The sequence below is a fragment of the Oncorhynchus clarkii genome, chromosome 10 (genome assembly GCF_045791955.1).
Source record: "Oncorhynchus clarkii lewisi isolate Uvic-CL-2024 chromosome 10, UVic_Ocla_1.0, whole genome shotgun sequence".
Lineage (NCBI taxonomy): Eukaryota > Metazoa > Chordata > Actinopteri > Salmoniformes > Salmonidae > Oncorhynchus > Oncorhynchus clarkii.
In genome coordinates, this window is record NC_092156.1 from 26,214,145 (window position 1) to 26,239,435 (window position 25,291).

Below are 25,291 nucleotides of genomic sequence, written 5' to 3' on the forward strand. Positions count from 1 at the left end.
TTTTTATAAAAAAGGTAATTTCATTTATTGCAAGTAATAGTTTTCCATAGCAAACATCTTCAATCCTCGGTTGGAAGAGCTTTCTGAACAAGATGCATTTCCCATTTTATTTTAGTCACTAAGTATCTGGAATTCACAGGCTGTGCTGTCCAGTGATTTTTTATGGGTTCTACTAAGAGCCTTTTACAGGATTGCCCTCCAATGGGCCATTGTGTTTGAGAGACAGTCACACATTCTATAAAGTACAATTTGGTTTATTAGGTATATACAGAAATGTACACAGTACTGTATATACATTTGCAAGAGGCCCTAGCAGAAGAATCAAAGCATGCAAAAATAACTTTTTTGCAATGCTTCCTCCCACCATTATCAGAATGACTGTTCTGCAGGAAACATTACGCCACAGTGAAATCCTAAATTAAAACGTCTTAACTAAAAGCCACTGCCATTTTTCATTGGAATTTCAGTAACTGTAGGAGCACAAGAAATGTGTTTATGCAAAGCCCAAATAAAGGGGTTGTTTGAGGACCTTAAGACAATTACACACAGCAGCACTATTCAAGGGAAGGGTAGACAAGTTATTCCATAGAAATTATAGAACCAAAAAGCCTTGTTAATGCTGACTGTTACGAATTCAATTTGAAATAGACAGATATTCAACTCCTTCGAAATGAATGGGGTACTGTGAACATGTTGTAGTGACTAGTGATTATCACTATAATGATAGAGCTTTGATACTTAAAATACACATGTATTTGAACCCAGGTCTAAACCGAATTCACAATATTACACAGAATCAATCATTTTACAAGCCATAAACATTCATTTCTTTCAGCACAAGTTCATCTGACTTCCTTACTCATATCCTCTCAAAACATAGCAAGATTCTGATAAACTCAAGACATTTACAGATTTATCCAATTGATACAGATGTAGTACATGCAAGTCAAAGATTCAATGATCTCAATGTATCCTTAAAAATCACATTGTCGAATTATGTTCAGTGTTAAGGAAACATTTCCTATAAGGATGATTGTTTTACAACAGTTAAAAGCAATAAATCATGCGGTCATGTCTAAACATTTTCCATAGAGCAACCCTAAGTGCTGTAAGCACCGCGGTCACCTCAGCTAATGAATGAAAACGCATTTTACCCACCACACACAATTAAATCCACAAACTGTTAAGTCCATCACTACCACCATTTAAAATCCTTGCCTAGAGGTTCATTCCTTTAGAGAAATTAAAAGGCAAATACTTCACGGTGCATTACGTGTTTCTAAAAGGCTGTATTAAGTAGATTATTCAAATGTGGAAAGTTTCTCCCCAAAGCCAACCATTCTCTTTCGTGTGAACTGCCTGATGGGATTGCTTGAGTGACAAACCATATTGAAAATGTGTGTTATTATATTGGTGAACTTTTCTGATGCTAGAGACTTCTATTTTGTACAGCTCTTGCTATTAGTAATGATCATAGCCTCCATTGCCAAAACCATAATCATTCTTATTCAATAATTCCATCTCCTAGTGCCCACTTAGGGTTCAGTGATTATCTGTCAGGATGATTTGACAGTTCTGTCCAAGAAAAAGGGACATGAAACCAACATGGATCTAATTTAACAGGAAGAGTACTCAACCAGTTCCATGGAAACCTAGTAAAACCTGACCGTCAGATTTCACATTATTCATCATTTCCAATGAGACATGACACCTACACTTAAGGCTCAAATTAACAATTTTTATATTAATATCAAATCATTTCTGGGTAACAATAAGGTACCTTACTATAATAGATTTCCATTCAAAATTGGTAAAAATGACTTTTTAGGAAAAACTCAAGCAAAAATTTTGTTAGGACTGTCTGGCAGTGGTCTGAGTGGGGAGGGGAAAACTGAATACCAGCTGTAATTGACAGAGGTTTGCAACTCTTTATTGGTCTATCTACAGAAAGCCATAACCCCCACCCATGCAAACCTGCTGATTAGAAGGTCCTGTGTAGATTGTATTTTCAAACAGCAACTATCAGGAAATAACACTTTTCACAGTGTCAGTTTCATCAGCTGTTGTACAATATGACAAAAACAGGGTAGAAATCACATTTGACAGCACTGGGCCTTTAAGCAACTTCAGAATGTGCTCAAGAAGTTGTGCCAGAAACTCCATGACACTAGGGACAGTGTTGATGAATCAGGTAGTGTTCAATGTGGACATACTTTACAAATGACATATCCTGGTCAAAGCCCCCTCATTTCAAAATAGTATTTGTGGTGCAGCCAGAAACAAAACTATACGAGTGAAATATGAAATACATAGGAAAAAGTAGAGACAAGAGTGCATTTTCTCAGCAAGAGAGGGACAAAAGTCAGAGAAACTTTTCATCAATGAGTTACCATTAACATTCAGGCATGACACTGAAAATGTAATCAAAGGAACATTGTCAACGGTGATCCCAGACCATGAAATCCACCCTTCAGAAGAATTAGTAAATTAGTTAGTTCTATGGATTATCCATTCCATTGAGATAGTCACCTGGAATGCCTTTCAATTAACAGGTGTGCCTTCAGATGTACAACTGACTAGGTATCCCCCTTTCCCTTGTTAGAAGTTCATTTGTAGAATTTCTTTCTTTCCTTAATGTGTTTGAGCCAATCAGTTGTGTTGTGACAAGGTAGGGGTGGTATACAGAAGATAGCCCTATTTGGAAAAAGACCAAGTCCATATTATGGCAAGAACAGCTCAAATAAGCAAAGAGAAATGACAGTCCATCATTACTTTAAGACATGAAGGTCAGTCAATCGGAAAATTGAAGTCTTCACTATTATTCTACAATGTAGAAAAATAGTAAAAATACAGAAAAACCCTTGCATGGAGAGAGAAAATGAGATTAACAGTAAACATAAGGGGGCAAGACTAAGTAAGAAACTAAGTGGGAGCGAGAACATTTTATTAACCACTTGCAGAAATTGTATGGATCCATTTGTTCCCTTTACCTGAAAGAGAAGTTGTAGATGAAAGTGACTTAGAAGAAGACTACAAACTCCTCCTTTGGTTGGGCTAATATGGCCAGTCCAATGTCTACAGTAGAACCACAGGAAAGATACAAGACTTGCCACTCTGCAGGAAACAGTCATTTAGTTATTTACAACCTCTTAGTAGTAGTGTTCACCTTCACTCCTGCCTTGTGTGCTTCAAATCCTATACAGAAAAGGCCCTTTCTCCTGTAATGATAGATATCCTCCATCTTGGATTTAGACTTCATTTAAAAACACCCACACCCCTCTTATCCCTCCGGATCCCTTCCATTGGGTGGTAGAAGTGGGGGAGTGGCCTGGAAAGGTGGGAGAATGTCATTAGGCCAGTGAGATAGAGGGAAATGAGGGGCAGGAGGGAGAATGGAGTTTCAGCCAAGGGTATCATGTCTCTGGGAGCTGGCTGATGTCAGTCAAGTTGGTGTTGTTGAGGATGGCTCGGATACGGTCTAAAGAGTCAGCCTGTCTGATCCGCTCCAACTGGACCTGAGGGGGAAGAGTGAATTATTTATATTGAATTTACTAGATCTAGAAATACACATACAGCCATGTAGATGATGCACATCAGATACAGTAAAATAAGTCACTATCAAATAGTGTAATGAGCACTGATGAGGTGCTGTATATGGTTTCCATGGTAAGAGGTATACTATAAGAGTTGGAGTAATGTTGCCATAGTAACACCACTATCATGCGGACTCACATATCAAGTGTAAGGTCAGACTATAGAAATATAATGAATTCACCATTTCTATGGGTCAGACAAGGTACAGATCCATTTGTCAAAGAGAAAGGTATGGCTAAGATCTACATCACAAATGTTGATTGAATACTATTATGCATTTTACAAGCAAGTAAGTGTTCCTCCAATTCTAGGGGAAGGCATGCATTGCCTACCAATAGATAGAGGCACGGTCATACATAACCTAGGACACATATTTTGGAGGCGCATTTTCTATGAATGTTAAACACCGCAAGCTGACGAGTAACCACCGTTTGTGATCTCAGAGAGCCTAGTGGCCATGGTAACCCAGCAGCAGTACTGTCCATACCTGGAGTGTCTGGGAGAGCTTGACAAAGTCCCTCTGCACCTGCTCACTAACATCCAGCTCCGTCTGCAACCGCAGGGCTTTGTCCTTCTCATCCAATGCCTGAGCCTCCAGGGCCGTCTGTCACCACACACAGCACACTGAGTATCACTACTCCCACTCGATGCTGAGACTTATCACAGATAGTTGAGAAAGAAACAGCAGCAGTGGCCTGTTGTAACATACAGGCCAGTGGAGTCTGCTGTGGGGAGGATGACTAATAATTGCTGGAACAGAGCCAATGGAATGGCATTAAACACACAGAAACGTGTTTGTGTATTTAATACCATTCCACCTATTCCACTCCAGCCATTACCACAAGCCCGTCCTCCCCAATTAAAGTGCCACCAACCTCCTGTGATATGTCTGAGCAGTGAATGACCTCTGACCTTGGTTGTGGTGAGCTCTCTGAGCTGCTCCTCCAGACTGCTCTTCAGACCCTGGACACTCGCTAATGTCTTCCTCTTTTCTGCCAGGCTGCTCTCCAGCTGGGAAATGAGCACATCACAGTTATTATCAACTACTGGCATAAACAGTCTACTACCAAACTCAAAGTCCTGATTTCACAGTCTGGGGAGGCTGTTTGATGTTGTTAGGACGATGTGTTGATAATGAAGGGGGCTGTGCCTTACTGGTAGGTTGTCCTCTGTGTCTTTCTCACTCAAACACCCACACACACACACACACACACACACACACACAGAATGTCACCTCCTTCCATTACAACTGTTTGATTTACAAATCCAAACGAGAGGTCTCAAACCCCCATGGGGGAAAAAAAACAATCAATATGTCAGCTCTTGATAAGAGCGGAATATGGAATTATAACAGCCTCCTGCCCAGACCAGTGGGACTCAGCTCTCGCTGTTTCACGTGATCTGTGCGTCAGCTAGGCTACAGACAGACTACAATGCAGAGCAAAACAATTAGGTTAAGCCAATGGTCTCCTACCCTGGTCCTGATAGAAAGTTAGATGCACAGGCCTTTGTTCCAGCTCAGTACTCAAACACCCAATTCAAGTAATCAACTAAACATCAAGACCTTGGTTAATTCAGGTGTGTACGTGCGAGGCTTGAGCAAAAGCCTGCACCCCCTGTAGCTCTCCGGAACAATGGTTGGTGAAAACTGATAACCTCATTAATTTACAACAGCTTTCAAATAACACATTGGTGATGGTAAATAAATCATTCACACCTACATTTGTACATATTATTCCATACATTTCAAACAGCAACTACTAATCTAACAAGCCAGTGGTTTTAGGCCTTAGCTGGGATTACATTATTGAAGGCAGCCACTCAAGACAATCTGACTTCACATTCAGAGGCGTGACTCATGCAGTCTCCCTACAGTTCATGTACCTGTTCTTTCTCAGCTTTCACTCGCTCCAGCTCAGTTTTCAGACTGGATAATGACGCTGGGGGAAAGAAAAAAAACAGATACATAAAGTGTCATTATGATGGTAATCAGAACATCAACCCAAGACATGCGTTCTAGAATTCTAATGCAGGTCCTGGAAAATGAGTTGTCAATTCATGAATAATGCATTAGTGCTGTGTGGCTAGTCTTAAAGGGGGCGAATCTCCTCTGCCAAGGAGAGTGGTGTGTGAGGTATGTGTGTTACTAAGCAAGCAAACCAAATACTCCTCCATGCTATTAGACTGACACACAGAGCAATCAAGTGTTCATAACTTGGGCCAGAATTCAACAACTTTTCCGCACTTTAAGCAGTGTGTTTGATTAACATTTCTGAAGACAAAGAAACAAAATCAAATCAAATTTTATTTGTCACATACACATGGTTAGCAGACGTTAATGCGAGTGTAGCGAAATGCTTGTGCTTCTAGTTCCGACAATGCAGTAATAACCAACAAGTAATCTAGCTAACAATTCCAAAACTACTACCTTATAGACAGACACAAGTGTAAGGGGATAAAGAATATGTACATAAAGATATATGAATGAGTGATGGTACAGAGCGGCATAGGCAAGATACAGTAGATGGTATTGAGTGCAGTATATACATATGAGATGAGTATGTAAACAAAGTGGCATAGTTAAAGTGGCTAGTGATACATGTATTACATAAAGATGCAGTAGATGATATAGAGTACAGTATATACATATAAGATGAATAATGTAGGGTATGTAACATTATATTAGGTAGCATTGTTTAAAGTGGCTAGTGATATATTTTACATCATTTCCCATCAACTCCCATTATTAAAGTGGCTGGAGTTGAGTCAATGTGTTGGCAGCAGCCACTCAATGTTAGTGGTGGCTGTTTGACAGTCTGATGGCCTTGAGATAGAAGCTGTTTTTCAGTCTCTCGGTCCCAGCTTTGATGCACCTGTACTGACCTCGCCTTCTGGATGATAGCGGGGTGAACAGGCAGTGGCTCGGGTGGTTGTTGTCCTTGATGATCTTTATGGCCTTCCTGTGACATTGGGTGGTGTAGGTGTCCTGGAGGGCAGGTAGTTTCCCCCTGGTGATGCGTTGTGCAGACCTCACTACCTTACGGTTGTGGGCGGAGAAGTTGCCGTACCAGGCGGTGATACAGCCCGACAGGATGCTCTCGATTGTGCATCTGTAGAAGTTTGTGAGTGCTTTAGGTGACAAGCCAAATTTCTTCAGCCTCCTGAGGTTGAAGAGGCGCTGCTGTGCCTTCTTCACGATGCTGTCTGTGTGGGTGGACCAATTCAGTTTGTCTGTGATGTGTACGCAGAGGAACTTAAAACTTACTACCCTCTCCACTACTGTTCCATCGATGTAGATAGGGGGGTGTTCCCTCTGCTGTTTCCTGAAGTCCACAATCATCTCCTTAGTTTTGTTGACGTTGAGTGTGAGGTTATTTTCCTGACACCACACTCCGAGGGCCCTCACCTCCTCCCTGTAGGCCGTCTCGTTGTTGTTGGTAATCAAGCCTACCACTGTTGTGTCGTCCGCAAACTTGATGATTGAGTTGGAGGCGTGCGTGGCCACGCAGTCGTGGGTGAACAGGGAGTACAGGAGAGGGCTCAGAACGCACCCTTGTGGGGCCCCAGTGTTGAGGATCAGCGGGGAGGAGTGCCCGTCAGGAAGTCCAGTACCCAGTTGCACAGGGCGGGGTCGAGACCCAGGGTCTCGAGCTTGATGACGAGCTTGGAGGGCACTATGGTGTTAAATGCCGAGCTGTAGTCGATGAACAGCATTCTCACATAGGTATTCCTCTTGTCCAGATGGGTTAGGGCAGTGTGCAGTGTGGTTGAGATTGCATCGTCTGTCGACCTAGTTGGGCGGTAAGCAAATTGGAGTGGGTCTAGGGTGTCAGGTAGGGTGGAGGTGATATGGTCCTTGACTAGTCTCTCAAAGCACTTCATGATGACGGAAGTAAGTGCTACGGGGCGGTAGTCGTTTAGCTCAGTTACCTTAGCTTTCTTGGGAACAGGAACAATGGTGGCCCTCTTGAAGCATGTGGGAACAACAGACTGGGATAGGGATTGATTGAATATGTCCGTAAACACACCAGCCAGCTGGTCTGCGCATGCTCTGAGGGCGCGGCTGGGGATGCCGTCTGGGCCTGCAGCCTTGCGAGGGTTGATACGTTTAAATGTTTTCCTCACGTCGGCTGCAGTGAAGGAGAGTCCGCATGTTTTAGTTGCGGGTCGTGTCAGTGGCACTGTATTGTCCTCAAAGCGGGCAAAAAAGTTATTTAGTCTGCCTGGGAGCAAGACATCCTGGTCCGTGACGGGGCTGGTTTTCTTTTTGTAATCCGTGATTGACTGTAGACCCTGCCACATACCTCGTGTCTGAGCCGTTGAATTGAGATTCTACTTCGTCTCTATACTGACGCTTAGCTTGTTTGATTGCCTTGCGGAGGGAATAGTTACACTGTTTGTATTCGGTCATGTTTCCGGTCACCTTGCCCTGATTAAAAGCAGTGGTTCGGGCTTTCAGTTTCACGCGAATGCTGCCATCAATCCACGGTTTCTGGTTTGGGAATGTTTTCAACGCACGTTCTAATGAACTCGCTCACCGAATCAGCGTATTCGTCAATGTTGTTGTCTGACGCAATACGAAACATATCCCAGTCCACGTGATGGAAGCAGTCTTGGAGTGTGAAATCAGATTGGTCGGACCAGCGTTGAACAGACCTCAGCGCGGGAGCTTCTTGTTTTAGTTTCTGTCTGTAGGCAGGGATCAACAAAATGGAGTCGTGGTCAGCTTTTCCGAAAGGAGGGCGTGGCAGGGCCTTATATGCGTCGCGGAAGTTAGAATAGCAATGATCCAAGGTTTTTCCAGCCCTGGTTGCGCAATCGATATGCTGATACAATTTAGGGAGTCTTGTTTTCAGATTAGCCTTGTTAAAATCCCCAGCTACAATGAATGCAGCCTCCGGATAAATGGATTCCAGTTTGCAAAGAGTCAAATAAAGTTTGTTCAGAGCCATCGATGTGTCTGCTTGTGGGGGAATATATACGGCTGTGATTATAATCGAAGAGAATTCCCTTGGTAGATAATGCGGTCGACATTTGATTGTGAGGAATTCTAAATCAGGTGAACAGAAGGACTTGAGTACCTGTGTGTTGTTATGATCACACCACGTCACGTTAACCATGAAGCATACGCCCCTGCCCCTCTTCTTACCAGAAAGATGTTTGTTTCTGTCTGCGCGATGCGTGGAGAAACCAGCTGGCTGCACCGATTCCGATAGCGTCTCTCCAGTGAGCCATGTTTCCGTGAAGCAAAGAACGTTACAGTCTCTGATGTCCTTCTGGAATGCTACCCTTGCTCGGATTTCATCAACCTTGTTGTCAAGAGACTGGACATTGGCGAGAAGAATGCTAGGGAGTGGTGCACGATGTGCCCGTCTCCGGAGTCTGACCAGAAGACCGCTCCGTTTCCCCCTTTTACAAAGTCGTTTTTTGGGGTCGCCGGCTGGGATCCATTCCGTTGTCCTGGGTGAAAGGCAGAACACAGGATCCGCTTCACGAAAGTCATATTCTTGGTCGTACTGATGGTGAGTTGACGCTGCTCTTATGTTCAGTAGTTCTTCTTGACTGTATGTAATGAAACCTAAGATGAGCTGGGGTACCAATGTAAGAAATAACACGTAAAAAAACAAAAACCTGCATAGTTTCCTAGGAACGCGAAGCAAGGCGGCCATCTCTGTCGGCGCCGGAAGAAAGCTATGATGTTATGCCATATTAATGGTATTACATGGTTAGTCATAACCATGCTAACTGAAGTGAATGGCTATGACTGGACTATGCTAGCATATAACAGGTGCTATGTCCATAATCCTCTCAATCCCATACCAATCTGGCATGCCACATTTTCAAAAACATTACTGCAGTGAGTGAGTTTCCGTGTCATACGGTCATTAATCCAACATGTACAGCATTAACACACAAACAGCCTAAAGAAGATTCGTCAGTGTGTTTCGTAATTTCCAAGATGTCTGAACAGTCACCAACCAAGAAAAAAGGAAAGGAGAAAAATGTTTGAGAGGGTACAGGGGAAATCTTCAGAGAACGAGGGTATTGGATGAAATTCAAAGGAAAAGACAGGCAATTTCATGGTGGAGAAGCTGAGTTCAGTTGCGCTGATGGGTTCAGTATGTGACCGTGAAGCTGAACACTTGCTCAGCACATGTTTTATCCCTTAACTCTACTGTAATTTGTACCGCTGAAACTACTGTAAGCCATACAAGTTTGAGCTGACGGCTAAGCATCATATTTAGCATCTCTGGCTCTTATTAAATGCAACTCAATATTCTTTATTGCTCATATTCACTCTGCACCAGCAGTTCATCAACAGGTATCCAGATAGCTCAACTCAGAGCCATAGATAAACATCTACACCTGCCCAGGACATACAGATGAAATGTAAACTTTCGGTAAATCTGGTACATTAATCAATAGATATCTTGATTAATGAGCATGAGGATTATAGCACAACAAAGTGACAGTGTCTCACACAGTGGGTGTGAGACACTGTAGCTTGTAGGGCTCTCCAGGTCTCGTGAAATTTTGTGGAGGATTGGTGATGATCTGGGGGTGCTTCAGCAAGGCTGGAATCAGGCAGATTTGTCTTTGTGAAGGATGCATGAATCAAGCCACGTGTAAGATTATCCTGAAAGAAAACCTGCTTCCTTCTGCTCTGACAATGTTCCCTAACTCTGAGGATTTTTTTTTTTTGAGCAGGACAATGCTCCATGCCACACAGCCAAAACAATCTAGGTGTGGATGGAAGACCACCAGATCAAGACCATGTCATGGCCAGCCCAATCTCCAGACCTGAACCCCATTGAAAACCTCTGGAATGTGATCATGAGGAAGATGGATGGTCACGTGCCATCAAACAAATGTTTCTTTGTGCCAGGGGTGGCATAAAGTCAGCCAACATCAATGTGAAAGACTGGTGGAGATTGTGCCAAGACGCATGAAAACCGTGATTGGAATAACCCAGAGTTTTGCCAAATATTGATTTCTGAAAACTGTTAAAACATTAGAATTTATGTTTAAAAATGAATATGAACTTTATTTTCTTTGCATTATTCGAGGTCTGACAATACTGCATCTTCATTATTTTGACCAGTTGTCATTTTCTGCAAATAAATGCTCTAAAAAACAATATTTTTATTTAGAATTTGGGAGAAATGTCAGTAGTTTATAGAATAAAACTATAATTAACATTTTTACCCAAACACATACCATAAATTGTAAAACCATAAAAACAAATAATTTTGCAGTGGTCTCTTAATCTTTCCCAGAGCTGTATGTCAAATATACATCTATGGTTCTTCTCTATCTATCCTTATGTGTCAAGCCTAAGGAATGAGAAGGTGAGCCTCACCTATCTCCTCCTTGCAGCCATCTATCTCCAGCTGTAGTGTGTCCTCCAGGTTCTCTTTGAGGCACTGCTCTGCCTGGAGCTGCTCCTTCAGGAACAGGATCTCCGCCTTCAGCTTCTCTTCCAGGTGGTCTGCAGCCGTGCGCACCACAACTATGTCCTCCCGCAACTGCAGCACCAGGGATTGTAGTTCCTAGAGGGGAGCAGAAATAGTTGCACGTACCAATTTAAGTGAGTCACAATGGGTATATGAATGGTGAAAGAAGTACCTGATGAACATGTAAATAGCTCGATGGTGTGAACCAGACGGCCGTCTGCTTCTGGGGACCGTGCACTTGGAGATGTGTATGGTGACTTACTCATACATTTCAGACCAAGTTGTTCCATCCCTTTCATACTTGTTACTATCAGTTCTTCCAAGATTTAATTGTTTTCTTCATTTACTCCAACGTATTCCTATTTCAATCCCTCATTTAAAAAAAAAAAAAATGTAATTGAATACTGAGATATGAGTTTATATGGAAGGAAAATACGCCAATAACCATTATGGTGGTTACGAGAGTTTAGATACTGCATTTTCATCAAGTTTTGGTTTCACTCTAAAGACTTGTTCGTGTTAAAGCAGTCAACAAGTACACTATAGAATCCTTAACACCCTGAAGGGCCCTAGTATGTTCTCCCTGCCAGTTCATTAACCAGTCAGTGAAATAGTACGTGGTCAGTCAAGGTGATGGTTTCAGTTCTGAATGACAGATTCTGTGCAGGTCTGCTAACATTACTAGATCTTTACAATTCCAGGTGTTTTGTTTTTGTACAACATTAACATGACATAACACTCCTATCATTTGTGCAGAATCTATGTATTTGGAACACAAAGTCTTAGAAAATGACTTGACTAAATCTAGGAATAAAATACATATCACATTACCCCCTTGGATTTAAATGTGGAATATTACTGATGTTTTCATCTTTGTCAATGCCATGTAAGCACAGGGGGAAAAAATGAAGAGCCTGGATGGTCCTTGCAATGAACTCTTGTTTATTATTCAGATGTCAAGAGACATTCTTCTGTAAATCTATGAATTAGTGTGAAAAAAAGAAGAGGGCTCTCCTTTAGACTATTGAGATGCGCCTGAGAGCAATTCTCAAAACGGTGGCTGTGAATGATTGTCTCGTACTTGCACCGTGGTGGGTAGTTTGAAGTCCTCCTGCTGCTGGAGAGATAAGTGGAGTCGGTGTTTGCCTGTTAGGCTGTCGTTGTCCCTCTGCAGTCTGCTCAGTTCCTCCGCAACCTGCTCCCTGGACTGCATCAGCACAGCCTGATTTTGGCAAAAACAGCACTCAGTCAAATCATGTGGCATCATCCTGTTTCCTCCTGGTGTTTCAATGTACTGTCAAATGGAACTGCGGGACACAGACTGAAGGAAAGAGACCACAAGTGTGATTAGAGGTCAAACGTCTATCAGGCAGAACATTCCATCACATTTCCACTGGCTCTCTCTTCAGCAAGATAAACATCCTTCTTAATTACAGTAAGAAGCTGGTTGAATCACCAAATCAAAAAAGGCACACGCAGCGATGGCATGTTCAAATGCTTTTGCTGCTAACTTTATTTACACAGGCCTTCTGGCACAGACTGACACTATTGAGACACCGGAGGCCCAAACAGAGGCTGTATTGAGAGGCTGTAGCAGAAAAGTGCTGCTCACCATCTGTTCCTGTGTGTTCCTCTTGGCCTGACTGAAGGCCTCTTGTAGTGTTTTAAGCAGTGACTCGGACTCCTGGACTCTGTGCATGAGAGCAGCGACCTGGGAAAAAGCAAGAAATCCACATGCTCCAGAGGATAACTGAACATACAATCCACAGAAAAAGAATGACGTATCCTGATTTATCCACATTCCAACCGTAAGCATTGTACAGTCGTGGCCAAAAGTTGAGAATGACACAAATATTAATTAAGTCTGCTGCCTCAGTTTGTATGATGGCAATTTGCATATACTCCAGAATGTTATGAAGAGTAATCAGATGAATTGCAATGTCCCTCTTTGCCATGCAAATGAACTGAATCCCCCCAAAAAACATTTCCACTGCATTTCAGCCCTGCCACAAAACGACCAGCTGACATCATGTCAGTGATTCTCTCAACACAGGTGCGAGTGCTGATGAGGACAAGGCTGGAGAGCACTCTGTCATGCCGATTGACTTTGAATAACAGACTGAAAGCTTCAAAAGGAGGGTGGTGCATGGAATCATTGTGCTACCTCTGTCAAACATGGTTACATGCAAGGAAACACATGCAGTCATAATTGCTTTGCACAAAAAGGGCTTCACAGGCAAGGAAATTGCTGCCAGTAAGATTGCACCTAAATCTACCATTTATCGGATCATCAAGAACTTCAAGGAGAACGGTTCAAATTATGTGAAGAAGGCTTCAGGGCACCCAAGAAAGTCCAGCAAGTGCCAGGACTGTCTCCTAAAGTTGATTCAGCTGCGGGATCGGGGCACCACCAGTACAGAGCTTGCTCAGGAATGGCAGCAGGCAGGTGTGAGTGCATCTGCACGCACAGTGAGGCGAAGACTTTTGGAGGATGGCCTGGTGTCAAGAAGGGCAGCAAAGAAGCCACTTCTCTCCAGGAAAAACATCAGGGACAGACTGATATTCTGCAAAAGGGATAGGGGTAAAGTAATTTTCTCTGATGAATCCCCTTTCCAATTGTTTGGGGCATCCGGAAAAAAGCTTGTCTGGAGAAGACAAAGTGTGCGCTACCATCAGTCCTGATGTGCGCTACCATCAGCTACCATCAGTCCGGGGGGACAAAAAAAAACACACAAATTCTGACAAACTCCAAACATTGATTATGCAAGAATGGGCTGCCATCATATGGCCCAGAAGTAAATTTACAGCATGCCAGGGAGGATTGCAGAGGTCTTGAAAAAGAAGGGTCAACACTGGAAATATTGACTCTTTGCATCAACTTCAATAAAAGCCTTTGACACTTCTGAAATGATTGTAATTATACTTCAGTATTCCATAGTAACATCTGACAAAAATATCTAAAGACACTGAAGCAGCAAACTTTGTGGAAATTAATATGTGTGTCATTCTCAAATTTTGGCCACGACTGTACATTCTTTGAAGATTAGAAATAACTCCTCAAACAACAAAAGAGCTAAGCATAAAGATTACCTGACGCTTTACTATCCTTGACACTTTTTGGATTCTGAAGTGTTTTAATGTGTGGAAGGAGGACAGACTTCTTATTTTTTTTACCCCTTTTTCTCCCCAATTTCGTAGTATCCAATTGTTTAGTAGCTACTATCTTGTCTCATCGCTACAACTCCCGTACATGCTCGTGAGAGACGAAGGTCGAGAGTCATGCGTCCTCCGATACACAACCCAACCGCACTGCTTCTTAACACAGCGCCATCCAACCCGGAAGCCAGCCGCACCAATGTATCGGAGGAAACACCGTGCACCTGGCAACCTTGGTTAGCGCGCACTTCGCCCGGCCCGCCACAGGAGTCGCTGGTGCGCGATGAGACAAGGATTTCCCTACCGGCCAAACCCTCCCTAACCCGGGCGACGCTAGGCCAATTGTGCGTCGCCCCACGGACCTCCCGGTCGCGGCCGGTTACGACAGAGCCTGGGCGCGAACCCAGAGTCTCAGGTGGTACAGCTGGCGCTGAAGGAGGACAGACCTTTGCAGTGGTTTCCTCGTTGCCCTGTTTCACAGAGTCCTCCAACTCCTGTTTTTCACTCATGGTTCTCTCTAGCTGGTCGTTGGCCTGCCGCAGCATCACCTGGAGCTTCTTTACCTGAGAGACCAAAGAGACGGAGACAAATGAATGAGAAAGATTGGCACCAGCTAACTTGCACTTTTTCTTTCCCCCCATTAATTTAGGTTTCTTGTGGTCAGATTTCTTCTAATGCATGTAGCTTAGTGGGAGCCAAACATATGACATGGAATACGGAAAGACTAAATATCACTAAAGATGACTTTGATCTTGGGAGGAACTTTCCCTTTAAGTATCCTTGACATAGGTGTATACATCACAGAAAGTTAAGCTGTAATAGTGTCACAGGGAATGAGAGAGAGGGCGTTACCTGATCGCGTGTCTCTGCCTCCTGGCCCTGGATGACCTGCAGCTGTTTTTCGTAGTTAGAGCACATGTCACACCGCCGTCCCAACTTCCTTCCTGCGTTCTTCACCTAGTGACAGACAGCCAAGAATGAAGTTAGGAGGAATACCACATGGTAAATACAAAATATTTATATGGAAACCCCAGGCTGTCCATGTGTGCAGACTAAACTTTACACAATTCATAGCAGTGTAAAGAATGTTTACTTTATTTCAACACCTACGCTACATTGTATTTTCCTAATAGTAACAAATACAGTACTTAGTACTAAATTATACTTATTGGTGCTTTTGAACCAGGGACGTATAGCGGACAATATTGTACTGCAAAACAAAGCCCAACCAAAACATCAAACAATTTAAATGAACCAAAACACTGTATGAAACTGTCTGACCTCTTGCTGAAGCAGGTTCCACTCCTGGTCACTGACCAGGCGGTAGCCTGACGGGGTCAGGAAGGTGGTGTCGTGTGCGTGGGAGATGCTGGACATCAGCGAGGCCGTCTCCTCCTGCTCCGGCGTCATGGCCTTTATAGCCTTCTCCTGGTCCTGGATCATAACAAATCATTATTTAAAACTGCATTTAAAAAGATCAATCGTTTTACAGACACAATACATGAAAGTCTAATAAAAAGTTGATTTAAGACCTTGGTGAGCAGGAAGTGGCCGGCCGTCAGCTGGATGGAGCTGACCGATAGCGTGTCCCCAAAGCCCAACAAGCCCTCAGGGGCCCCGCAGTCCGCCCCCACCAGGGGTCCGAAGTCGGACTCATCTAGGTGGCTGGCCGACTTGGCCTTATGGTTGTAGCCCCCCAGGCCCTGGAGACCGTGAGAGGAACCCAGGCTGTCTGTGGACTGGACCCTCCGAAGGCCGTCTTTGTAGAGGTCCATAGGGCCCCCTGCCACCAGGTCAGAGTCTAAGGAGTGCATGGAGCCGTGGGCACTGTGGGGCTGGAGGAGAGAAGAGGGAGGGATAGAATGGTTGTAATGATCAGAAGTAGATGAGTAGCACTTCAGGCTGCGTTCACAGTCAGATCTTTTGCCAATTATTTACATATCCCATTCCCATCGGATCTTTTCCCTAATGTGTAAACAGCTAAAAAAACACATGGAACTTTTATCTTTTGACTTCCCATATATACCACCTCCACATGTGGATCTGAATCCTGATACAAACCTAATCCTCCATATGCAATCTGTCTGATATATATTTTTCATGTCGTGACGTTACCATGACAACCAGTGACAGGAAATAAGCATTGCATCAGTGTGAATGTGCAAATCTAATATGGGTCACATGTAAAACAGTGTGGGTCAGAAAAGAAAAATGGATATAGAAAGAAAATCAGATTTGGGTTCTTAGGGTGGCTGTATAAACACAGCCTCAGAGACTCAGAATGACAGAAAGCAAAAGAAAGAAAATGGGTGGGGATGTGCTTTTGTTGTGAGTGCGATGTCAAAACTGGAAATGCGAGGTACATTGTCAGAAAATAGTGCTTTGAACAAAATCACATGCTTTAGACCAATTTCTGGAATACTTATGTTAGTGTCATTAAAGAAATTCTCCAAGATATTTAAGGAGATGGCATTTTAGACCACAATTGACCATGCTTGTCACAGCGGATTAGGTGGAGAGGTTACCTTAAACATTCAACGAGACCCAAAGTCATTGTAAAGATGTGGAGTTAATGTCCAGATTTTATGGACTTCATATTCAATATGAACTGAAGAGATAATGTTTTAAAGAGAGAAGATCACATGTGTCTGAGGCATGTGCTCTCTGTAAGGTGTTGGTGACATCATATCCATACCTCTTCAATACTGAGCCCAAGGAATGAGTCTTCTAAAGGTTCGGTTTCTGTCCTGTCTTCCTCGTTCTGCTCCTTTGCCTGGCTGATCCTTTCCTTCTCATCCTCCTCCTGAGGGAAACAATGTCAATAAATGGACTACACTTTGACAGGATATTTACGCCTTTTTAACTGACTGGCATTCCCATAAGAGCACATGCACACACAATATCACGTCAAATTGTCTGTCATTACACTGTCAGTATTTACTCTATTCCTCATATATTGTCTGATTCAATCTTGCACGGCCAGACACACCCCAGGCCACTAACCCCCCCCACACCCCTTCTGACTCCAGGTGTGCGTACCTGGTCCCTCTTCTTAATCTCTTCCACCTGCCGGAGCTGCTCAGAAGAGAGCACGTTCTCGATCCTCTGCATGTCCCTCATCAGCAGCCTCTGTGACTCCAGGAACTGGTCGTTGGCCCGCTGCCAAGTGTGCTTCAGCTGGTTGTGCTGCTGCCGCTCCAGCTCCAAGAGGTGACACACTGACCATGGAAGAAAAAAACATGACAGACAGATATATATAGCGAGAGATAGAGATAGCGGGGGGAAAAAGGACAATACTGTGCTGTACTTCTGTATTGAAATGTCTTACATCTCTTATCCTTATGTTTGACAGTAGAAGAACATTTGAAAGATAAATACACAATGCAGAGAGAGGACAAGAGGTCATTAGAGTACAAGAGACAGAGGATTAAAAGTCAATAGCGTACTAAAGATGAATGGAAATAGTGTTTTTTCTGTAATAGGGGATTAATGGGAGGAATTTGTCTATACAGTGAGCCTGAAATAGGATACTTGCATTTGGCCATTGGCCCAGTTTTATTGCAAGGAATTCTAATTGGTCAACCACAGGCTAGGGCTGGGTTATAAAACGACATGCTTTCCCTTTGTTCTGTGGGGAGAATCACTGGAGAGCATCACTGAGGACAGGGGAGACTGACCATCTACTTCCAAACATGATTTGTCCTACTTGAATAAACCTATTTTCCTCCCCTTGATTTGCTTTGGGGTCTGTGTTATTAAAATAATAACATCAACTGCTAACAGCTTGCTTAAAAAAAAAAGCTTTACGAGTGTGTCACCTTCATGGAGCTCTTTTCGTAGTTTCTCTGCGTCCTCCTGAAGGACTGACTTCTGAGTGTTGAGCACCGCCACGTACATCTCCAGGTCTGTGCGGCAGGATTTCTCTGCTTCCAGGACATGATTGAGCTCCTTTACCTACAGAACAAAAACAAGTCATTTATCAGTAACTCAAATGACATATTTTCCACTGTATCACTTCAGACAGTTTTGCCTAGATTATTTGTCTATAAATGTCATAAATAATTATCCTAAATTCATGGTCCTCTGCAAATGGTCTAAATTAGGGGTCAGCAAAAGGCGGCCTGCGAGCCAAAACCGGCCCGCAAGGGATATTTTTATTATTTTAGTTTTGGGCAAAAAATTAATAAAAAAATAACCAGGAATTCAGCAAAAAATGTGTTTAATTTAGGAAATCTGTTCCCTAGAGACACATGTGATCGTGTCTCATTGTAATTTTCAAATACAAATCTCTTTTTAGGCTTAGTTGTGGTCAATTTGCAGTGTACAAATTATAATTAGGTTCCGTCCCCCTGACCATCCACTCCGTCAAATCGACCCACGGCTGAATCTAGCCTACCGTCGTCTAGATATAACCCATACTGCAATTGACATCTTGGATGGATAAGATTGTTTTGTTAATAAAATAAGCATGGAGATCTTGTCTGTGTTGTAAAAGTCTGTTTTCCTTTCCAGACCCTTTTGACTAACCTTTGAGGCCTCCAGCTCCTTCACCCTGTCCTCTGCCACAGTCAGTTTGACTTTCAGAGCTGCTATCTCCTGCTCCATAGGCATTACCACTGACCGTAGCTTCTCTGCATCTTCCTGGGCCTGGGGGGAAACACATTCAAATCGAGTCACATTCCAATTCTCTTCAAGGCTTCTCTATGGAGATTTTCTGTTTTTATTAAATTGATTGAATTGCAATGGAATTGACCCCAACACTGATGAAAGGATTAATGTACTTTGATGACACACACACACCCCCCCCCAGTGTGAAACCAGCCAACCTTCTTCATGTCGTTCTCCAGGTTCTCCTCCTCCTGGCCGCCCTCAGAGAGGCGGTGTCTCAGCTCGCCCATCTCCCTCTCCACCACCTCCCTGTACTGGTTCCATTGGGCACGCTCCTGCTCAAGGCGCTGGTGGAACTGCACCTCATACTCACGCACTGTGTCTGAGGGGGGAGGGGAGATATAACACAGTACCAGTCAATGTGCTCATAACTGATCCTCAGTGTAAAGAGTAGCAGTGGATTTTCAAATCAGGCTCATTACTAGATACCTACTCAACTCAATTTAACAAACTTTATTTGCTGACAATTTTTTATTCTATGTTCATTTCTGCATATCAAGCTAAGATGCTACTTCTGTAACAGAAGCATGGCAATGACATGGGATCAAAATGACTGCCTTTCATGCAGGCCTAGTCTAGAGGAAATGTTACATGGGTTATTTACAGCTACTGGTATCCTTCCAACAGAGTCACCAACTAGATACTGAATGGCAAAATTAGGGCCAGAGGAGGCAATGTAGAGTTAGCCTAGCTACAGTACCTTTCATGATGGCCTGTAGGGAGGCCACCTCCTCCTGCCACTGTCCCTTGACCTGGTCAATGGCCTCCTGCTTGGTGCTCTCTGACACAGTGGCCACCGCCTTGATGTTCTCCATGTCAGCTTGGGCCTGTTCCAGCTGGGCCTGTACACGACTCAGCTCCGACTGGGCCCCCTCCAAAGACGCTGCCTGGCACTTCAGTTCCTCTGGGAGGAAAGAGAGGAACAGTGAGGAAAATATAGGAGGTAACCCATGATAAGGTTGGATATGTTCCAGGAGACCAGGGTCCATATTCATGAAGCTAACTACACAAGTTTAGCAACATGGCATAATGCGGACAGCAGATTGAACAGTCACCTTCTTTGGACAGGTAGAGCTCTTTGAACTTGGCCCGTTTCTGGTTGAACTCAGACTCCAGTTGCTGTTTGCGCTTGACAAACTCAGCTCTCTCCTGCTCCAGGGCTACCACTCGCTGCTGGAGCACCGCTAAGGGAAATTACAAAACAAGAACACTAAAGAAACTTCCAGGAAGAAAAAAAAAGGTATTTGTCTACATACTGCAATACAACCAGCCTGAAAGCAGTGATTTCATTTATTTAAAGGGAAAATTCAAAAGGCACTAGCACATCTGAGCCATCTTTTTTGCAGGGGCATGGTAACAGTTGAATAAGATAAGAAAAAAGAAACCTGCACTGTTCTTGATAGTATCACTGCTCTTTAATAAGCTTTACGGATCGGCCTCAAGGCCTTAGTCAGAGCTTTTGCGAGGGGCAATCCATAACTACATTTTTGGTATTGCCAAGGCAGGACTCAGTGGGAGGGTCACTTGGTCTTCACCTCAACAATAATCCCTGTTGGTGTTGTTTATAATACAATAAATGGAGGTCTAACTGGTGGACAGATTATTATTTCACCAGGTTGGCCAGTTGAGAAAAAGTTCTCATTTACAACTGCGACCTGGCCAAGATAAACAAACAGAGTTACACATGGATTAAACAAACGTACAGTCAATAACACAATAGAAAAGTCTATATACAGTGTGTGCAAATGAAGTAAGATTAGGGAGGTAAGGCAATAAATAGGCCATAGTGGCAAAATAATTACAATTTCGCAAATAAACACGAGTGATAGATGTGCATTAATCTTCTGCACAAGTAGAGATGCAAAGGAGCAGAGATATATATTTAAATAAAAATAAATAAAAATATGGGAATGAGGTAGTTGGATGGGCTATTTACAGATGGGCTATGTACAGGTTCAATGATCTGTAAGCTGCTCTGATAACTGATGCTTAAAGTTAGTGAGGGAGATATAACTCTAGCTTCAGTGATTTTTGCAATTCGTTCCAGTCACTGGCAGCAGAAAACTTGAAGGAAAGGCAGCCAAAGGAGGAATTATCTTTTGGGGTGGACCAGTGAAATGTACAGTTGAAGACGGAAGTTTGCATACACCTTAGCCAAATACATTTAAACTCAATTTTTCACAATTCCTGACATTTAATCCTTGTAAAAATTCCCTGTCTTAGGTCAGTTAGGATCACCACTTTATTTTAAGAATGTGAAATGTCAGAATAATAGTAGAGCTGAAATAAATCACTATTTTATGTCTTTCATCACATTCCCAGTGGGTCAGAAGTTTACATACACTCAATTAGTATTCGGTAGCATTGCCTTTAAATTGTTTAACTTGGGTCAAACATACTTTGGTAGCCTTCCGCATGCTTCCCACAATAAGTTGGTGAATTTTGGCCCATTCCTCCTGACAGAGCTGGTGTAACTGAGGCAGGATTGTAGGCCGCCTTGCTCGCACACGCTTTTTCAGTTCTGCCCACAAATGTTCTATAGGATTGAGGTCAGGGCTTTGTGATGGCCACTCTAATACCTTGACCTTGTTGTCCTTAAGCCATTTTGCCACAACTTTGGAAGTATGCTTGGGGTCATTGTCCATTTGGATGACCCATTTGGACCAAGCTTTAACTTCCTGACTGATGTCCTGAGATGTTGCTTCAATATATCCAAATAATTTCTGCCTCATGATGCCATCTATTTTGTGAAGTGCACCAGTCCCTCCTGCAGCAAAGCACCCCCACAACATGCAAAGCCCCCCGGCCTTTCAGGTTATGTCGATATAGGACTCGTTTTACTGTGAATATAGATACTTTAGTACCCGTTTCCTTCAGCATCTTCACAAGGTCATTTGCTGTTGTTCTGGGATTGATTTGCACTTTTCGCACCAAAGTACTTTCATCTCTAGGAGACAGAACGCGTCTCTTTCCTGAGCGGTATGATGGCAGCGTGGTCCCATGGTGTATATACTTGTGTTCAATTGTTTGCACAGATGAACATGGTACCTTCGGGCGTTTGAAAATTGCTCCCAAGGATTTACACCTCCAATTGACTCAAATGATGTCAATTAGCTTAACAGAAGCTTCTAAAGCCATGATATCATTTAATGGAATTTTTCAAGCTGTTTAAAAGGCACAGTCAACTTACTGTATATAAACTTCTGACCAAGTAAAATTGTGATACAGTGAATTATAAGTGAAATAATCTGTCTGTAAACAATTGTAGGAAAAATGACTTTCATGCACGAAGTAGGTGTCCTAACAGACTTGCCAAAACTATAGTTTGTTAACAATATATCTGTGGAGTGGTTTAAAAACTAGTTTTAATGACTCCAACATAAGTGTATGTAAACTTCCGACTTCAACTGTACCGGCTGGAGCGTGTGCTACGGGTGGGTGCCGCTATGGTGACCAGTGAGCTGACATAAGGCGGGGCTTTACCTTACAGATGACCTGGAGCCAGTGGGTTTGGTGACAAATATGAAGCGAGGGCCAGCCAACAAGAGTATACAGGTCGCAATGGTGGGTGGTATATGGGGCTTTGGTGACAAAACGGATGGCACTGTGATAGCCTCCAACACGCTACTCAGCAAATTGGATGCAGTCTATTTTGTAAATGATATCGCCGAAGTCAAGGATCAGTAGGATAGTCAGTTTTACGAGGGTATGTTTAGCAGCATGAGTGAAGGATGCTTTGTTTCGAAATAGGAAGCCGATTCTAGATTTAATTTTGGATTGGAGATGCTTAATGAGTCTGGAAGGAGAGTTTACAGTCTAACCAGACACCTAGGTATTTGTAGTTGTTCACATATTCTTAGTCAGAAACGTCCAGAGTAGTGATGCTAGGCGGGCGGGCAAGTGGGGCAGCGATCGGTTGAAGAGCATTTAGCATTAAAGAGCAGTTGGAGGCCACTGAAGGAGAGTTGTATGGCATTGAAGCTCGTCTGGAGGTTTGTTAACACAGTGTCCAAAGAAGGGCCAGAAGTATACAGAATGGTGTCGTCTGCGTAAAGGTGGATCAGAGAATCACCAGCCGCAAGAGCGACATCATTGATGTACACAGAGAAAAGAGTCAGCCCGAGAATTGAACCCTGTGGCACCCCCATAGAGACTGCCAGAGGTCCGGACAACAGGCCCTCCGATTTGACACAGTAGTTGGTGAACCAGGTGAGGCAGTCATTAGAAACCAAGGCTTTTGAGTCTGCCGATGCGGTGATTGACAGAGTCGAAAACCTTGGCCAGGTCGATGAATACAGCTGCACAGTATAGTCTTTTGTCGATGGCAATTATGATATTGTTTAGGACCTTGAGCGTGGCTGAGGTGCACCCATGACCAGCTCAGAAACAAATCAATCTCACTAATTGTAGCCAATCCAAAAGGACAATACCTATGCCGTACAAAATACCAAGCAGCATTCTGGGGCTAGAATCAAATGAGTATTTAATGACTGTATTAGCATAGTGACTGTGTTAGCAAGATGTTTGACCAGAAAGACATGCTCAAATGAACTAAACAAAGACTTTGACATAGGCCTGATCATCAACAAACTCCAGGGGATGTCCAAGTTGGTAAAATATTCAACTTCATTACATATAAAACAGCATGAGTTGCCTGATATCCCTTGTGTCCAACATAATGGTTATATAAATGGCACAGTAATATAAATTTACTTTTTAGAGTCAATCTCCAGCTCAAAAAGTACACTAGTTGCCAGTTCCAGTCTTTGATTTTGGTTTTTTGGCCTACTCTGGGAATATCTCTCCACTAGCTTTAGGCTACATACTGTACAGCTTTTCCCATTCAAATAAAAATGTATGTCACATGCACCGAATACAACGGGTGTAGACTTTACATTGAAATTCTTGCTATGAGGCAGAGTTAATAAGACAAATAGAAACACAAGAGGAATAAAATAGACAAGAATTAAGCTATATGCTGGGAGTACCAGTACCATAACAATGTGCTGGGGTACTTGAGGTAGCTATGTACATAATGGCAGGGTCAAGTGACAAGGCATCAGGATAGATAATAGTAAAATTAAAATAAAGAATAGCATAGCAGCATAGGATGAGTGTGAATGTGTCTGCATGTGTGTATGCGTGTGTGTGTCTGTACAGTAGTGTATGTAAATGTGTATAAACAGAATATAGTCTTGTGAGTGCATAGAATCAGTGCAAGATAAGGTCAATGCAGATTGTCCAGGTAATTAACTATTTAGCAGTCTTATGGCCTAGGGTAGAAGCTATCTCGGAGCCTGTTGGTTCGAAAGCCAACGCTCCAGTACCGTTTGCCGGACGATAGCAGAGAGAACAGTCTATGGCAATTTTTCAGGCCTTCCTGACACCGCCTGATATAGAGGTCCTGGATGGCACGGAGCTCTGCCCCAGTGATGTACTGGGCCATCCGCATAACCATCTGTAGCGCTTTGCGGTCTATAGAGGCGCATTTGCCATACTAAGCGGTAAAATCATCAGATCAGTGTTGCCTTTTGCAAAGCCTGTCTTTAGTCAATTAAATGTGTTATTGCACTCATTTAGCACCTGGTGAATGTAGCCTCAATAATAATAGTATTTTATATAGATAGCACTTTTCATTAGAAGTAGAATCTCAAAGTCGCTATAAACACACACTAAACCAAAAACATTGTGCTAAACTGAGGACGGATATGGAGCACCTCTACTTTGGACAACTCCTAGAAATGGCATACAAGTCAGAGGCCATTAAAATGAACAGAGGTGTGAAAATGTCAGCTTGTGCATATTGCAGAGCATGACATATTTCAGAGTGGGATGACATCAGTAACATTACAACCATTGACACAACTCATTATCTCCATTGCAAGATCTGGTGTAGATAGTTCGACAAAATCTGCAAGAATCCTGTAAATTGAATTCAGTCATAGGCTGAATTTATCAATACATTTTGGCCAACGATGTATCTGCGTGGCTACTACTAGCAAATTAGCTAGGGTCTGAAACTCAAAATTGGTCCATGTCCCCTGCTAGCTCTCGAAAACCCTTCTCCATGTACATTCGCCCGCATTTGGCTCCATGTTAACTACAAATTCAGACAAGGTCTTTTAACATGTATAATAGTCAATCCTCAAACCGTTTTTTAAAACATATGCCCCTTATCTTTCATATCTGCGAGAAATATTTAAAATTTAAAAAGTAAAAAACACTTACTGTAGCCGTTTTGCACAGATCAACAAGTTGTGTGTGCCTCCAGTTGATGGAAACACACTTCCTCCCCAGTTTCTTCCATAATCAAACGTTGTTAAAGAAAAATTCCATCCGAAAACTATATTTTGGTATTTGTTTCGTTAGTCTATTGTTGACATAGGAACACTAACCCTAACAAGAAGGTGTGAGGTAAT

The 25,291-nt window shown here is 42.9% G+C and overlaps 2 protein-coding genes across 3 annotated transcripts in view; one reads left to right on the forward strand and one right to left on the reverse strand.

Annotated features, from left to right (window-relative positions):
• Positions 1-25,291, reverse strand: part of LOC139418189 (rab GTPase-binding effector protein 1-like) — a 26,125-nt gene continuing 834 nt past the window's right edge. Inside the window, exons 2-19 of one of the 2 annotated variants that reach the window (XM_071167452.1) lie at positions 19,928-20,056; positions 19,573-19,776; positions 19,031-19,194; positions 18,732-18,851; positions 18,023-18,158; positions 17,244-17,422; positions 16,900-17,007; positions 15,737-16,039; positions 15,486-15,638; positions 15,057-15,161; positions 14,651-14,767; positions 12,661-12,759; positions 12,130-12,270; positions 10,955-11,144; positions 5,479-5,534; positions 4,507-4,605; positions 4,082-4,198; positions 1-3,515 (exon numbers count right to left, since the gene is read on the reverse strand). In XM_071167452.1, the coding sequence (XP_071023553.1) occupies positions 3,414-3,515; positions 4,082-4,198; positions 4,507-4,605; positions 5,479-5,534; positions 10,955-11,144; positions 12,130-12,270; positions 12,661-12,759; positions 14,651-14,767; positions 15,057-15,161; positions 15,486-15,638; positions 15,737-16,039; positions 16,900-17,007; positions 17,244-17,422; positions 18,023-18,158; positions 18,732-18,851; positions 19,031-19,194; positions 19,573-19,776; positions 19,928-20,056 (2,522 nt within the window). In that variant the 3' untranslated portion in view covers positions 1-3,413. Of the gene's footprint in view, positions 3,516-4,081; positions 4,251-4,506; positions 4,606-5,478; positions 5,535-10,954; positions 11,145-12,129; positions 12,271-12,660; positions 12,760-14,650; positions 14,768-15,056; positions 15,162-15,485; positions 15,639-15,736; positions 16,040-16,899; positions 17,008-17,243; positions 17,423-18,022; positions 18,159-18,731; positions 18,852-19,030; positions 19,195-19,572; positions 19,777-19,927; positions 20,057-25,291 lie in introns of both variants that reach the window. The other variant, XR_011635283.1, reaches the window with a different exon arrangement.
• The window catches only part of LOC139418191 (uncharacterized), a 13,757-nt gene continuing 8,455 nt past the window's right edge, over positions 19,990-25,291 (forward strand). Inside the window, exon 1 of the mRNA XM_071167454.1 lies at positions 19,990-20,112. The gene's annotated coding sequence lies outside the window, so the exon portion shown is untranslated. The remainder of the gene's footprint in view (positions 20,113-25,291) is intronic.